This window comes from Poecile atricapillus, unplaced genomic scaffold (assembly GCF_030490865.1).
Source record: "Poecile atricapillus isolate bPoeAtr1 unplaced genomic scaffold, bPoeAtr1.hap1 scaffold_244, whole genome shotgun sequence".
NCBI classification, from domain to species: Eukaryota; Metazoa; Chordata; class Aves; order Passeriformes; family Paridae; genus Poecile; species Poecile atricapillus.
This window is the reverse complement of record NW_026709053.1, coordinates 1-16855: the sequence shown is the minus strand read 5'-3', so window position 1 is coordinate 16855 and position 16855 is coordinate 1. Positions and strand designations below refer to the sequence as shown.

General features: G+C 36.9%; 1 protein-coding gene across 1 annotated transcript in view; it reads left to right on the top strand.

Moving 5' to 3' along the window:
* LOC131574323 (collagen alpha-1(XIV) chain-like) overlaps positions 1-16731 on the top strand; it is a gene marked incomplete at both ends in the record, with an annotated part of 51616 nt that extends 34885 nt beyond the window's left edge. Inside the window, 9 exons of the mRNA XM_058828762.1 lie at positions 631-708; positions 990-1076; positions 5813-5866; positions 6266-6361; positions 7632-7685; positions 8130-8183; positions 13614-13667; positions 14542-14649; positions 16696-16731. Coding sequence (XP_058684745.1) covers positions 631-708; positions 990-1076; positions 5813-5866; positions 6266-6361; positions 7632-7685; positions 8130-8183; positions 13614-13667; positions 14542-14649; positions 16696-16731 — 621 coding nt within the window. The remainder of the gene's footprint in view (positions 1-630; positions 709-989; positions 1077-5812; positions 5867-6265; positions 6362-7631; positions 7686-8129; positions 8184-13613; positions 13668-14541; positions 14650-16695) is intronic.
* Positions 16732-16855: the final 124 nt, after the last annotated feature.

Genomic DNA, 16855 nt, shown 5'->3' with positions numbered 1-16855 from the left:
TAAACCTTGTTCCCAGACCTGTGATGGGAATTTTCTGCCCAATGTTGTCACGTGGTGAGCAACCTTTTCCCCATTCTGAAGCTATCATTGCCTGGGGATAATGTGGTTAAGAGAGGGCATATTCTAAAGTAAAATTAAACTGGAAAAAATGAGAAATATTATTTGTGGCTCAGCTCCAGTGTAAGTAATAGTCTACAGAAGACGTCCCAGATAAAATCTGAACAGCAGACCAGAGGGGTTAAGAGGAATTATTCAGAGAAACTAAACTTTCTTTTGCCTGACTCTAGATGTCTTTTTTGCTATAAAAATATATTGGAAGACAACACTGGGCAAAATAAGGAATTTGAGCAAGGAGTAGGGGAAAATTCAACAAATACCTGTAGCATTTAACCTTGATCCACTTTGCTTAATTAAAATAATGTCTGATAGTTCAGATGAGTTGGTCAGACACACATTTGCTAAAAGCAGTGTATTTACCATTGAAGTGTGGTATTTGTGGCTTGCTGCTAGAAGTCAAAAGCCTTTGTCTAATCTGAGTGCTTGAATCAAGTTGGCTTTGCTTGATGACTCCATTTTGCACTGATCTTATATCTAACAGTCATATTGTACATCACCCTTGTTTTGAAACAGCTGCAGTTACAGATGTTTGACATCATTTGTGCTACCTCATGGGCCAATCGAGACAAATGCTGTGAACTTCCTGGCTTGGTAAGAAACCTCTTTCAATAGCTGTAGAATTTACCTTTTATTTTCTACTTCGTTGAGACAAATGTTTTATTGGAAATGGATGATTAACTGTTTTCAAAAAGCCCATCTCTGCTTGGATCATTTGTCCTATTGAAAATCAGTAAGATGTATTTTTCTAAATCAAGGAGGTGCTTTTGAGTACTGTATCTTAGACTGTACTAAATACTATGTCTTAGATTGATAAAATACCTAGCATTTGAAGTTCTGGACATCATTCTTCTCCTATCTTAACCTTTTCATAGAGAGATGAGGAAAATTGTCCTGCCCTTCCTCATGCTTGTTCCTGTTCAGAAGCCAATAAAGGTCCCCTTGGGCCTCCTGGACCACCGGTAAGGTTTTATTCAGCTTTGTAGTGCACTGTAGTAAATAGTCCACTGGACACCTTTATTTCAAAACTTGAATATACTGCCATTGTATAACTAATAAAGTTAAATTACACTTTTAAGTGTTGGTAAAGAGATAAAATTATATTCAGTTTATATTGAAGATGCAATAAATTATGTAAAGAAGTATTATGCTGAAGCAGTTGGGGTATTCTTTAAACCTGGAACCCTTTTACCTGTCTGTAGCATTAGGTATGTCATAGGTAGTGCCATTCATTTCCAAATTTTTAATCACCTGCTCTGTGTCTACTCTAGCAGATGTGTATTAAATGTAGCTTGGAGTTTAGATTTCTGAAATGCTCAGTTTACAGAATTCTTATCAATTAAAAATATGGAACATGACAATGCCACTTGCATAGTATATGATGAAAGAAGACTTTTCTGTTTTAAAAGCCCTACCTAAGTACAATATTTATTGGAAAGTAGGCCTGGAAGTGCAGGTTCTTCTGAGAGTTCTTGGAGGCAGAGAGGTATCGAAGAGCCGTGAAGGGAAGAAATAATGAATTCGTCCTTTATGGAAAGTTGAATTTAATTTTTTTTTTAAATTTTCCAGTGAATGGTGAAGTGTACACTGTAGCAATTTTAAGTATGCTTAGTAGTGTCATTTTGATGCACTCATGAAGAGTTTGCTGTGTAGATGTTAAGTAAGTGTGTGTCCAAGTCCCTTGTGTAACCAGTAGAAGTAGTCTCTTGTAGAAGAGACTTTCCCTCTATGTCAGTGCAGCATCTTAGATGGAATAAATCTCCTTTCTCTTTACTGGCTTGTGGAAACTCAGACCAGACAATGGAGATATAGGCCCACTAAATTTTGAGAACTCAATCTCTCATCCCAAGGCTGATTTTATCGATTTAGAAAGTCTCTGAGATTGTCCATTATTGGTTTGGTTTAACAAGAATCCTGACTGGCATATTTGTTGAATGGTCATGGTGTTTTTCTGTTACAACTAGACAAATAATATGATTATTATCTTCGTGCTGCCTGCCAGAGTGAATTTGAGATGAGGCTCTCTTGTGAAAAGTTTGAACTGTGTATTTCTCTGCTCATACTGTGTGCTGGATGCTCCAAGGGCATGTTTTTAAATGAAAGAGCCAGGGAAGAAAGTAAAGGAAAATGTTTTTGGTGTTAAAGTACACAAATTACATGAGATACATGTTTAACAACAAAACTGACCTGGACATAAGGCCTTCACATAGTATGTCCTAGGAGACATTGATCCTCCTGACAACTCAGAGGTCAGGCTTTCTTCAAGATCTGTTCTTCAAGCTCTGCTGAAAAAACCTGGAAAGAAATTCAAGAGGAAATTCACTTAAGACATGCATCTTGAACAAAGAGAAATTATTCTGTTCTCCTATTTGAATGTAGGTTATTAAACAAGTATGGATAAAAGTTTTAATTCCCACATTTTAGCATCCAGTTTGTGTTTTGTGAAAAAGGCAATGAGATAATTCATATAAAAAGGTCACTTAAATTGAGTAGTTTGACCACATTTCACGGTAAAATGAAAAATGTTTAAATATTATTTGACTAGAAGGGTGTGTATTATTATAGTTCAAAAGATATATGGGTCAGGAATTGCTAAGGCTTAACCCAGCAGTAAAACAGTGTACTTCTATATATTACATTAGGATTAACCATGTTTTGAATAGCATAGTGCCAGGCAAGAGGAAGCTTAAAATCAAGCAGAAAAGTCACTGCCAAGGCAGGGAAATATGTGATTCTAGAACTCAGCCTGCTATAAGTGATGCTTTTTTGCCAGACAATTAGATGGCAGAGCTCTGGGGGGAAAAAAAAAAAAAAAAAAGGAAATTCAAGGCCTACAGAAAAGCAGAGCAAAAGAGTAAAGCTAATTTTCATCTCTGTGCCAACCAAAAGTCAGAAAGTCACATGTGCTATGTCTGGACTGGAGTGCTCCAAGTCATTAAAATGTCATGTGACTTTTCTCCAAGCCAAGGATTCATCTGTTTAAGAGATCAGGATCCTACCATGTAACTAGTTTTAGACATTAGGCTAAAACCACTCCAAATAAAATGCTTCCATTTGTTTGGGATAGTAACTTCAGAAAGAATTTTTAACCTTTGAGAAAATGCATCACTTCAGGTAAGACAAAATGTTGTTTTGAGTTAAGATTATCTGGTAATTTTCATCATGGGATACTGTTTCCATGGCTTTGTTTTTGGCAAAATTTGATCTTGCTGTGTGAAGTTCCCCACACAAAGTAAAATTGAGATATCACAGAAAACTAATGCCTGCATTTGAAAAGAATGCTGCAGAACTGAAGAAGGTGAAGGAGACAAACATATTAAAGGATTGAAGAAGTTTAATTGCAAAAAAAAAAAGCTTTCAGTGCTTCATAGGTTTTGACTACTAAAAAGAAATGAGAAGGTGTCTTGATAACAGTAGATTAAGACCCGTTTCTGGGGAAAAGCACTGGCTACTAAGAAGTTATTCAAAATAAGGGAAGAAGGCATAACATGAATTTTTGGCCAGAAAGAGAAGCAGCACAAAAAAAAAAAAAATTTGAAATTTACCACACAGGCTTAGCAGTGCTGGGGCATAACCACCAAAACAAGTTTATGAGAAAAATAAGGGGCCTCTTCTGATGTTTTCATCTTAAATAAATGCTCTTCTGGAAATTGTGCTTTTACCGAGCAAGGTTACTGGGTTCTAAACATGGACAAGTGTACCAACATCAGCATGAATCTGAAAGCATATGATTCAATGGCTCAGCATCAGGCTATTCTTAAGCATCTATTCTTTGTAAAAATGCAGTCCATTTATGATAACAAAATGGGAGAAAACTGTGATTTTATTTTTTTTTAATGTTAAAAAGTTGCAGTTATTGTGCTGAGGAATTTTTAATCTCAGAGCTTGTAATAAGGCAGAGAAAGGAGAAGGGGGAGCAGATTGGAATGCAGAAATATGAGGATCTGGAATTTCGCAACTGGCAATTGGAATTTGGTTCCACAGAGAACATGGGATGAGATTTTAGGGTCAGAACTGGCCATGGTGGAGTGAGTTGTGGCCATAGAGATGTGGGATGGAAAAGAGAAGCCTGAGGGAGCTGGGAGAGGCAGTGGAAAATTGTTCTGTGACCACACATGTGAAGACCATGTCACGATACATTCATTGAAGAGCAACAGTGCTCTGGGATTTCCAGACATTTCTGTCCTTTCTGCTATTTAAAGTCTCATAGATGATGCATATAAGCAGATTTTCTATTCTTATAGCTTTAATTTAACTACTGTTATTTTTTTAGTACTTATTGTAGCCACTAAAGAGTACTATTCAGTTGTGGTGTCTACTTGTACAAGGTCTTGTCTGAGTACAATGATAGATGGAATACCTTTAAAGCTCATATTCCAAGAGATTAGGCAATATACTCAGGTGGGGGAAGAGGGAAATTGATACGGAAAAAAATTGTTTATGCTGTCCTAGAACAGAAAGCACATGTAGATGTTGCAAAACACATTCATGGCAGCCATCCATGAATATATGGTACTCCAGTGTCTCAGATGATACTAATAAAAAAGGCAAAAGTTGGTTAATAAATGATGAGCAGATGTAGGCATTGCTGAAGAAAGCAAAAAAGAGAAAAATATCCAAAAGAGCATTTTACCTAAGAATAACTCCAAATTAAACCATGGTGTAGGTCTAGCAGACTCTGGAGTTGTCCTTGCTGAAAACTATTCCTAAGTCATTAGAATCACAGAATTATAGAACTGTTTATGTTGGAAAAGACCTTCAAGATGATTGAATCCAGCCATTAACCCAGCACTGCCAAATCTGTCACTAAACCATGTCCCCAAGTGCCACATCTACATGTTTTTTAAACACCTCTCAGGATGGTGACTCCACCATGTCCCTGGGCAGCCTGTTCTAAAGCTTGAAAACCTTTTCTGTGAAGAAATTATTCATAATATCCAATCTGAATCTCCCACAGTTCAACTTGAGGCCAGTTTCTCTCATCCAGTCCCTTGTTACCTGGGAGAAGAGACCGACCCCCACCTGGCCACAGCCTCCTTTCAGGGAGTTGTAGAGAGTGATAAGGTCTCCCCCGAGCCTCCTTTTCTCTGGGCCAAACAGCCCCAGCTCCCTCAGCTGCTCCTCATCTGACTTGTGCTCCAGGCAGACCCTTCACCAACTCCATTGTCCTTCTCTGGATGTGCTCCAGCACCTCAGTGTCCTTTTTTGTAGTGAGGGGCCCAGAACTGGACAGAGGATTTGAGATATGGCCTCATCAATGCTCAGTACAGGGGAATGGTCACTGCCATGGCCTTGCTGTTTCTGATCCCGGCCAGAATGCCCTTGGCCTTTCTGGAAACTCAGCCTTTAACAATGTGATTTTGGTGGGAACAGATGTGCAGGAGGTTTCAGCAACTGGAAGGGAATCTGTGACCACATTTCCATCCATTTTCTTAGCTTTCAGTGTTATTTTCATTCTTACGTAGTGTGCATTCTTGGCTCTAAAAAGTAGTCACATCTGTGTTTAAATCTGTTCCTGTCTATGGCCACACTTGAGTATGTTCCCAGTTTAATTACTTCAGTGAAAGGATATCGACAGGATATTTACTGATTCTTGAATGCTGATTCAGGAACAGGAAGAATCTGTTTGGGCTTCTCTGCATTTCATTTCTTTTTGGGAGTTTTGGTTTTCTGTGAGTCCCGTGCTTGTGCTTTACAGGGTGGTCCAGGTGTCAGAGGTGCCAAAGGTCATCGTGGTGATCCAGGTCCAAAGGTACTTTTTATAGCACTCTACATTTGACAGATGCACGGGTTCTTGGTTTATCTCTGCTGCATGTAAACCTTGAAATGAGTTCCAGATTGTCTCTGGTGTTTTTGAGGAAAAAGCATAGTGAAATGTCATTGGCATTTGCTGTGGCTCTTTTTAAAACAATTAATTGTCCTATTTGTTCCTTGACAAAAGATGAAATTCAGAATGCTGCTTTCACAGCATAAATCATCCTTTTATTTAGTATTTATAAAGAAACCAGACACTTTAACATTGAACCTTAACTGTTCAATCACATTAACTCATATTTCAGATGTTTTTGAGTCTATTGGTATTTGATTCTTCAAACAGAAGCTGCCTTTGTCCATATGATAAGAATTTAACTTATGTTCTGTGCTACTTTAGGGACCAGATGGACCTCGAGGTGAAATTGGTGTTCCTGGACCACAAGGACCTCCAGGACCACAAGGACCCAGTGGACTTTCTATTCAAGGGCTTCCAGTGAGATTGAAAAAATCAATAGGCTTTTTTTTCTGTGATCTTTTAAACAGCAAATAGCTTAGACTAGACTGAAATACCTTTTGGTATTGTGATCAGAATCTGAATTTCAATATTTGAGGTGAAATCACAGATGTGGGTTTGACCTCTAGCAAATGTGGGTTCAATGCCAACATTTCTGGTTTTTTATTTTGATCTGAATTTTCAGTCAGCTGAAAGTATTTGATTGCAGGTTGAATGTGACCTGGGTATTAGCATCCAAGCCTGGAGTCAACTGAAAATAAATTGCAGTGGGGGTTGTGACATGGCACCAGACCAAAATGTTAATATTTTCTCTTTCTCTGGCTGTACTGCTCATCACAGATCAGTTCTGACTTGAAAGGTGTACTCAAACAAGAACACCATATTCTCTGCCAAAATTAAGCAATAATATTCATTACATAATAAAATCTATCATCAGAGGAAGTGATAAGGCCTGGAGTTTGCAAGGCTGTTGTGAAATAAGTCACAGAATTTCATCACAAATAAACATTTTTAAAATAATGAACCAGTAGCACTTATCTTGTTTCATACACCTCTCCAATAGATGGGTACAGACAAGCCTAGAAAAGAAGTAATATATATATTTTTTTCTGCTAGTTTTTTTTTTCAAAATTTACTACATTAAAATTCAAATTAATCTTTTTTCCAACTTATATGATACTAATGTAAAATATAATGGTATACCAAATCTGTATATTCTTGGTGATGTTGTCATAGAGAATAATAAGAAGAATACTTTAATTATAAGACCAGTTATTTCATAAAGAAAATGTTTTTTTATAAAAGTTAGATTTTTCTTATTATCTAGAAAAGTATATTTTTTCATGCATATGTACCACAGAAACATGCCTAGTTGCCAAAGAAAACCCTTTTTGTACCATTATTGGAGATACTGCTGTGGCCTGAAGTGCAACAAATTATTTTGAAGAGAAAAAGAAAATAGCTACCTTTCTTTTTTCTTTTTTTTTTTTTTTGGTAACAAAATGGCTAAAGTTTTATCAAATTACTTATGAAATCTTTTAAAGTTAATTTTATTTTCTATGTTTATAACTTCTACATATGCATTTTTGCAAATAAGGATCTTAAGTATGTTTGCTTTCAGAAAGAAACACAGTCTGTTTTCTTACTGATTACTTTTTTGTTTGTATTTTTTAAAGAAGCTGAAGGGAACTATTAAAAATAGAAAAGTAATCATATATTTGGTTTACTATGTGTGATTCTTTATTTTCAGGGGCCACCAGGTGAAAAGGGAGAGAAGGGAGATCTTGGTTTTCCTGGCCTGCAGGTATTCCCTGTTGTATACCTGATCACTTACTAAGTTTGAACGTTGAATTGACATCACTGTGAGTTTAGAGTTTAGGGCACATACTGCAAACTGCTGAGAAATGAATTGTTGGGGTGAATTTGAACAGGGGTGTAGAAAGAGGAGGAATTCAGGGTATGCTGGTGTGCAGTGACTGATTCTCTTGGGCCTGAAGAGTTGGTTACTTTCTTTAATGCTGAAATTGTGTCTCTGTAGACTCAACCCCTCTGCATTTTAACGATGTGTGTTCACCCAACTCTCATTTCACAGAAATACCTTCTTTACTGGACCTCTTCTATGGTGCCACCCATTATTGAGCTCCCTGGTTCCATTTGTCCAAAACATGCATGCAGTTTCACTCGAAGATTATTTAGTTGGATTCTGTTAATTTAATCTCTTCATTTTCTCTCCTTTTATAATGCTTAGGGTGTCCCAGGAGCATCAGGTTCACCAGGAAGAGATGGAGCTCAAGGTCAAAGGGTAAGGTAAAATGAGTATGTCTTACATGTGTTTTGCTCCCATTCCGTAATGGAAATGTTTCCTGACATGGTTGATTTATTATAATTTACTTATACTCTCTACTTTCTGGAGATCATCTCTCTGTGCCAATCAGCACAGGAGGGTGGACATCCTTCTGTCTGCTGATGAGGGCTGAGATGTGTAAGGGGAACCCTGCAGGATGCCTGTGCTTTATGCATTTGATAGGGACAGATGTCACTTGTGTTCAGCATTCCCAATTTTTTATAAGTTTAAAATTGAATGGTATATAATTAGTATGCAATCCAAGGCAACAATCTAAATTTGCTTTCTAGCTGATTAATGAATAACAGAGACAACTACAAGGGAATTTAACATTGAATGTATAACAGCACCTGCAGAAACAGTTGACATGAGGAAAAGGTGAAAAATACTACCAAAATTTAGTCAACTTTATTCTGCTCCTGGTAAAACAACTGCAGATACAGTCTGTCTAGGAGCCAGTAAAAGAAAATTCATATTCATTTGTGCAGTTAAGCCTATAAGTCCTCCTCTTTATCTCCTTGGGGAGACTTCTGTTTCATTATTAGTCAGACACTGGAAAGTTATTGTTAGCATAGTACTAGATTTCTGTCAACAGCAGAAGTTCATTATGAAATATAACTTTTCAGTTTTATTTGAGAAAGATTTACATATTCATGATCCTTTTTTTTTGGATATGTTAATGTAACTTGAACTTCAGAGAAATCTGGAACTTTTATTTTCTGACATTGTTATAAAAAATCCCTAACCCTCTAGTGAAACACATATTTGAACTCACTATTATGAATTTAAACATTGGCATATCTTTATGTCTAGAAGTAATTCCACTGAAGTTACTGAGGAATTTGGACAATAGATAAATATTTCTTTTTTCTCTAAAAATCAAGAAAAGAAAGGCATTTTATTAAGATAAAGATTTATGCAATATTGTCATCATATGAATAACTTAATTGGAGGAATAGCCTTCTAGTTTTCAATTAAATTGTGGTGAAATATGTAAGTAAATGATTTTTTTTTTTTTCTACTTTATAATACTGTGATATATTATGGTTTTGCATGTTTTTATGTCTTCTTTTTGGCTGCACTGGAATATTTCCCTCTAAATTGCCCAACTTTCATGCCATCTGTTCATCTCCAGGTTAACAGAGACCTGGACCCTGATGAACATTTGGGTTTTTGCCATGTTCTGTCTAGTCTTGGTCCTAGAGAGATGGAATTCCAGAGAAAAGCCAAGGAAGAGTAGTGCAGCAGAGGCTTTTGATACAGCCTGGAAAGGCCATGTGGTGTTTATTCTGTAGAATACTCCACTGTTGTCTATAAAAAGGCAGGGCAATTACATAAATTGCCTATTTTTATAGGTACAGTAATAATGCTTTGTTCATGTGCTCTCTTTCTTCTGCTGTTAATCACAGGAGCTGGATAAACAGCCTAGAGCTCATAAAATTAGTTCTGTTAGCCTGGTATTGTTTCTGTGTGACCCTTATGCAATGTTGTCCAGCTGTAATTATTTCTATGGCAACAAATAATTATGCTATACTGATTTTAGGGTGTTGTAACTCATTTGATTCCTGTGAAGTTACGACAACATAAAATTGCTTTTAATGGGCAAAGATCCAAACCAATTATTTCACCGCAGTCTCTTTGAAGACCCAGCACTTGAAAAAGGGATAATTCTGAAGGGCATAACTGCAGCAGCAAAGGGGAACTGGAAAATTCCTGAGAAGTAAATTGTATAATGTTCCTTTTGTTGGGTTTCCTCCTGTTGGCCAAGATGCCAAACTGTTTTGCAAGGACTGAGATTTTCTGTTTTTTTCTTAGCTTAGTTATCTCTTCCTCTAGTATTTTTTGATCTCTGAATATTTTAATTATAGTGGTACTCATCCTGTAGAGTACTTAGGCAGGTTGCTAAATCACAATTTTAATTTTAATGGGTGGTAAGCATAGGGCTGATATTTATTGGGAGATCTCTGAGAACTTTGAACTGGGTGTAATGTGATAGTAGACTCATGAAGTGCTGGAATGGAGACTTTTTTTCCTTCGGTTCCTGATAATTGGAATCACTTCACTTTTACAGTTTTCCTTTCTTTTTGTTTTGATATGTAGTGTTCATATGGATTTTCTTTTTGAAATCATTTGAGGAAAGGGTTTGATTTTCCATTTTTAATGTTGTAATTCAACACTTACTCTGTAAAATTTCTTTTTTGTATTTCTGAACTTGTTTTGTAATCCCTGATTTATTTGCTTTTTCTTGGGTTTTAGAAAGAAATAGAACATTTTCCATGTCAGTTATGTGACTTCATAAAAAGTTCATTTCCATAATGACATACTCTCCCTATGAAGAAGAATGGGATGTAATAAAAATCCTTTGTGAGGGTTGAATCAGAGTAAAAAAGAAATTTTCATCTGAAAATAAAGCAAATACTCTGAATATGCATGATAGTATTTTATATGTGTCTGGTAACCTGGTTAAATCTACATCTCAGACACCACACAAGGAACAGTCCCCTCCTCTCTCATCAGCTTTCAGAGTGTCAGGAAAGATTTTATAAATATAAAATGATTTCTTTTTATTGTATGGCTGTAGCTGTGGTTGTTTGGTGTCCTTTCTTGCTGCCCCATATTTGCAGCTAGCAGTATAGGGGAGTTTTACTAAAGAGAACAGATCATGTTTCTCCACCAAGAGTCCCAAGCATTTCATGTTGAAAGACAGGTCTTGAATTGGCAGTCATGTGTCCCAGGCTGCAGAGTTTTTTTTTTAAAGGATCCACATGAAAGTCTTCAAGCCTGGCTCAGTAGCTTCAGTAAAGTTTTTGCTGGTACCTAGTCCTACTTGAAAAGTCCCCTCTCCACAAGATCCCCCAAACAAATTCCAGGCTACAGAAAGCTCAAGAGTTTATAATGAGGTCAGCAGCAGTGCTGATTTCAGCAGACTTGAGATTTAACCGGTGATGCCATTTGCATTTTGGCAAATATCTTATAAAAATTCTGTCAGAGCTACACTCTTTCTCTAGAACTTTTTTCATGCCACTAGCAAAATATATCTTCATTTAACTTTCCAAAATGATATAAACCTTGATTCTAAGACCTACATCCTAGGCCACACATCAAAATCTGTCCTATCCTGCTCTTGGATATGCAGTTCCATGGGAGAGAATCAGTGGCTTTGTACAGAGTCATTTCTATCCTGGATGTGACAGAGAGAAGGAGCTTCTTGTAATTCCTCAGTCATTCCCCTTGGATTAGAGATGGTTAAGCAGAGAGGAGAATTCAATAAATGGGAGATTAAATAGCATCTACAAGGCTTCAGTACTCAGAATACAACTTTGTGAATTCTCACTGTGCTCTATTTTCTTCTACATTACACACACCAAAAATTATGGGACAAAGAGCCAGAAGAAAAAAAATTCCCAGTCTTCCTGCCAATTTCCTGGTACTTACTAATCTCTGCTCTCAGCTCAAAAGTTCAGGATGAGTGTCAGATCCTTTCTGGCCATCAGGTGGTCTGCGTAACATCATCTTCAAACACTGCTGGCAGGACAAACCTTTAGTCCTTTACCAGCATGAGAGAATATGTATTGCCATACTCTTACTCGAACCAGGCTTCTCTTTGACTTGATTTACATGTAGCAATTTTCACATCTAGCAAATACAGTAGGAGGTGATCTTTTGTGAGTGATACAGACACAATGCCAAGAGAAATAAACCCTAGGAGAATAGACAGGAGGTGATTACTGAGCAGCCAGGAGTAAAAGCACTGCTCAGAAGGAAGAAACTGTGAAGTGTATTCCAAGAAAATATATTCCTGCTCATACTGTTAATTTTATTCTTTGTCTGGGGTGGGAGAAGAGAAAGACATACAGTTTTATTTTTCTTTAGAAGCTTGTGTGAATCCACGCTGGATCCTAGAAGGCAGTGGAAAGCACTTTATTTCCCTTCTCCTAGTTAAATTTAACCCTTAAAAGGGTCAATCAGTTTTCATCCTGCTTTGGAACCGAGCAAAAATAAATAAAGGTTTTACATCTTTGCTTTAAAATGTGAAACATAAATATGAAGGCTTCAGCTTCGTCTGGCTATACTGTGGAATAGAAAGGCATTTCCTTATCAAGGAAACTTATCTAAGGATACATAGATAACATAATAACATAATATGAGTTGAGTATGTTACTTATTTTATCATCGAAACACCCATCCAGCAGAATTTGAAAAAAACCAACAAACCTTTCCAGGTATATGGCAGATAATATTATTCCCCAGCCATTTTTTATGCCACATGATTGCAGATTGGAATAATAGTTTCCAAATTATGCAGAGCATAAAAGCAGTAGAATATGTTATATTCATTACTAAAACCATGTCAGAAACAAAGATTTGGAAAAAAGAGCAAACCAAAAAAGTTGTAAATTTTTTCTTCTGAAGCTCCATGAGATACTGAGGCCTGGAATGTTCTTTACTGTGTATGTCACCATAAACATTTTCAAACCTTTCAGCAATAAACCAAACACTTCCCAGCATAAACCACCTTTCAAAGTGGTCTTGAGCCAGAGGTAAAACCATATTTCTCCTGTTCAGGCTGTGAAATAATTAAAGAATTGCCTAATCAGAAGGCTGGTCAGAAATCCAAGTTTTATAGCATGTGGATACAAAATGCACATATTAGTTAATTTGGAAGAATACTTTATTAACAATGTATTTTCTTCTACATCTGGTCAGTCTTTTTTTTCTGTGATGTACTCACTTTCCAGTTTCCAAGTTATCTTTAGTTTTTGGCTCTCATTTCTGGAAGCTCTGAGGCACGTTCATAATGTAAACCACATGAGTGTTCCTGCTGCTTCCTGAGCCAGGACCTCAGTGATAGCTGGAGCATATGCACAGCTCTGCTGGGCAGAGAGAGCCACTCTCCCTTGCCATCTTTCAGCACCTCATCAGTGGGACTGCAAATGCTTGCACCCAGTGAGAACAGATGGAGAAACGTGACCTTGTGGTAGAGAGGTTTGACAGCAAACCTCTCATTCATTTCCCTACATAAGTGTTCTGAGTGAAATTCACTCAGAGGTGAAAATTGCCAGTATGAAGAATTTTCTATTGTTTTTTCTTCAAAAATACTGTGACACTAGCTGGACTTTTATTTTTTTTTTTTTTTTTTTTTTTTTTTTTAAATCTTGGTGGCACTGTAGCTCCTTTTAAGAAACAAACTCTCCCAAGAGGAAATAAGGAATTTTTTCCTAAGAGATCACTACCAACAGGTATTAATTTAGAAAAAATACCAAACACAACAACAAAGCAAAACAAAACCAAAGAACAAAAGTAAAAATTTTCTTCTAGATGAAACAGAACAGATTCATGAAATACATATAAAAAACTGATGAAATTGCATATATTTATCTTTTATAGGGCTTTCCTGGCAAGGATGGACCCACAGGCCCACAAGGACCTCCTGGCCCAATGGTGAGTATTGCCCATGGAATTTCTTACTGCAAAACTCAGTAGGATTTTGGGGGATTATAGGTCACACTGTTATCTATGCTGCAGTGGATAGAGCAAGGCCAAGGGAAGTTAGAATTCTCATGATGCATGCAGTTGGCAGAGAGCTGCTTATCCAGTGTAATCTCTTTCCACTCCTACTTAACTCAAGAAGAAAATGTCTCCCATGGGAAGGGGAGAGAGTTGTTCTGTCAATAGGTTGATAGTTTGTCCTCAGTCAAGTAACTGCACTATAAAGAGAGAATTATTGCCTTTAACATTTGAAACAAGACTTCCTTTTTGGCAAAAATTCCAATTAGGACTGTTAGCTGAAGTGAACCACCGAGTTTTGCTTGAGGTCTAGAGGCTGGAGGTGAGCACATGTGCTCTCGTAATCAATGAAGACTGCAGAGGCCACATCCAGCCACTAATGCAGGATATATGTTGCCTTCAGAATCAGTCTCAGCCTTCTCAGTTAGGGCAGCTAGGCAAAGTTAATGCCTTCTTAATAGATTTAAAGATTAGATGAAGCTGAAGCTGCTGGTTGTACTGAGTATTCTCCAAGCCATCTTGTTGTTTTTCACAAAGAGCACTCTGAGTCATCCACCCTGAACACAGTATTGACATCACAGGATTTATTCCAGTGGTTCGGCAATATCTGCCTGCTCCAGAAAGCAACACAAGTTATTTTTCTCAAGTGCTTTTCTCAGAGCTGTGCTTTTGGTGCTCTTCTTCCTGAAAATTGTATTTTAGTCCCCTCTCTGGGTATCTCCAGTCTTTGACTGACAGAAGAGTATCTTTCTCCTCATCAGGAATCATGGACATTGATTGTTGATTTTCTTCCTCTTTTTCCACATAGGGCATACCTGGTGCTCCAGGTGTTCCAGGTGTTACTGGAAGTCAGGGGCCACAAGGTGATGTTGGTGTTACTGGAAGTCAGGGGCCACAAGGTGATGTTGGAGCTCCTGTAAGTAAAACTAATTATATTTCTTTGTTTGCTGTTGTGCATTTGTTGGTTTCTGAGCTTGGCTCCCCTGTTTGACAGAACTCCTCAATATTTATTGCCTATGATCTGTTTGCAGTTAATGGTTAAGTTAAACATCATTTTGACCTTTCTTTGTTCATTCTTTGTAATTAAATATATTTGTTGATCTTACATACAATGTTTGGAATATAGGGATTAGAGTCAAAACACAAGACTAAAACACTGAAGTTGAGAACACAACTCTGTGAATTTGTACTCTTTGTGTAATTACTTCCTTTTTTTTTTTTATTCCCTTTGCTCTTCCACCAACACTCTGGAAATTTAAGTATTTATTAACCTGAATATTTCCAAAATACTGTTCTGATTTCCAAACTGTGAAAATAATATGTAAATAAAAAACTGGCTTTTGGGGTAGCTCTGTGTTTACATCAGATGTATCAGATTACAAATGACTAATGACTAGGCTTTTTTTAGATTGCTATTATAAATTTGACTCTCAGCTTCATTGAGTGGAAAATTATATCCTCTATATCTAAAATTAGTATTAGGAACCTCCAATTCTAAGTTTGTCTCTCAGATGTTATTTTTTTTTATTATTAAAAAAACTCCAGAACAAGATGTTTTGACTGGAAGAAAAGAATACAACTATGAAATGAGTGCATAAATTATACTAAAGAGAATATTTATAGTGGACGTCTTTGTAAGAGTTCAGACAATATTATGTATCCATATTTTAACATTTGATTACTTGTTCAATTATAAAGCTTGCTCAGCTTTTTCCCAAATATTAGGGAAACATTCTATTTAATTTTTAAAGACATGAGAATGGGACAGTGTGCATTTCTGACTCTATTTGTAGAATAGAAATTTTTTTTCCAAAATCCAGTTTGGTTTGGAGATTTAGACCAATGTAAGCATTTGCATTTGGTTAAGTGGAAATGAAATTAAATTGACTGATAATACATAAGCAAAGATAACAACCTAATGCCCAGTTCTGGATAGTTTCTAAGTGTAACCATGAAATCTACAAAGGAGATTTGATGAGCTATGGAATTTTTACAATCAATATATAACATGTTGACTATGCAGTTCCTGTCCTATCACATGTTCCAGATACTGAATTAAATTTTCTGGAATCTAGATATTCCTGTGAGTCATGCAAGAGTTCTGCTGTGCATGGTTGGACTCTATTAGTGCAGAAAAAAAACAGGTGGCTGAAAAATTACTGGGCTTCAATAGCTGTCTATTCCAAAATGTAGAGTTATAGAATAGAGGCCTTAGAAATAATCTTTTAGTCTTTGTGAGAGATTCGTTTCTCCAAGGACGGAATGAGCTGTGCTTAACCATGTATCCATCAGCTGGTTACCTGCACAGAAGCACAGCATAGTCTGAGTTGGAAGGGAACCACAGGATCATCAAGTCCAGCTCTCAAGTGGATGGCCCAACCCATGACCTTGATGTTAGCACCAGGCTCTGACCAACAGACTTTTCCTTCCTTCAGGAGTTTCTGAGAAATATGTAGCCTACCCCAAAATCTGGTGTTGGTGAAGTTGTAACTGCCCTAGACAACTTGTTTCAATCCATCATCTTCCTGATCATCATTACAGTATTACACTGTCCTAAATGTCAAACATAATTTTCTGTGTAGTTTAATCCCATTGCTTGCTCTGTTCATAGTGGATGCAGAGTCTCAGTGCAGCAAATCTTGGGCTGCTATTTTGCAAAATGAAAAAACATATAAAATGCATCATGTGTTGGCCTATCCTTGCTCTCATTTTGTATAAGTGAATTCAACGTGGCAAACACTTGAGAAAGTCATTGTTCCCATGTGATTGCCAAAGGTGAACATTTTGTTGAGTACTGAAGTGACAGAAGTGTATTTGTCACTGTCACATGACCTCCTGAAAGCTTGTTTGTTTATTTTTTTTTCTCCCTTTACTATGAATCTGCAAGGCAGACAAAGTTTAGGTGTGAAAACTTTTGAGCAGCACAAAAGGAGAATTGATTTTGTATTGAATCTTTTCATAGGGTCCTCCTGGAGCTAAGGGTGAAAGGGGTGAACGGGTAAGTCTATGTTTATTTCAGCTGTGTTTTTTTCCCTGCCTGGCCTTCTGTCTCAGAGAGAGCTTTTCCTGAAAATTTGTTTCTCTGTGTTTACAGGCACAGTACTTTTCTCTTTGCAATTAAG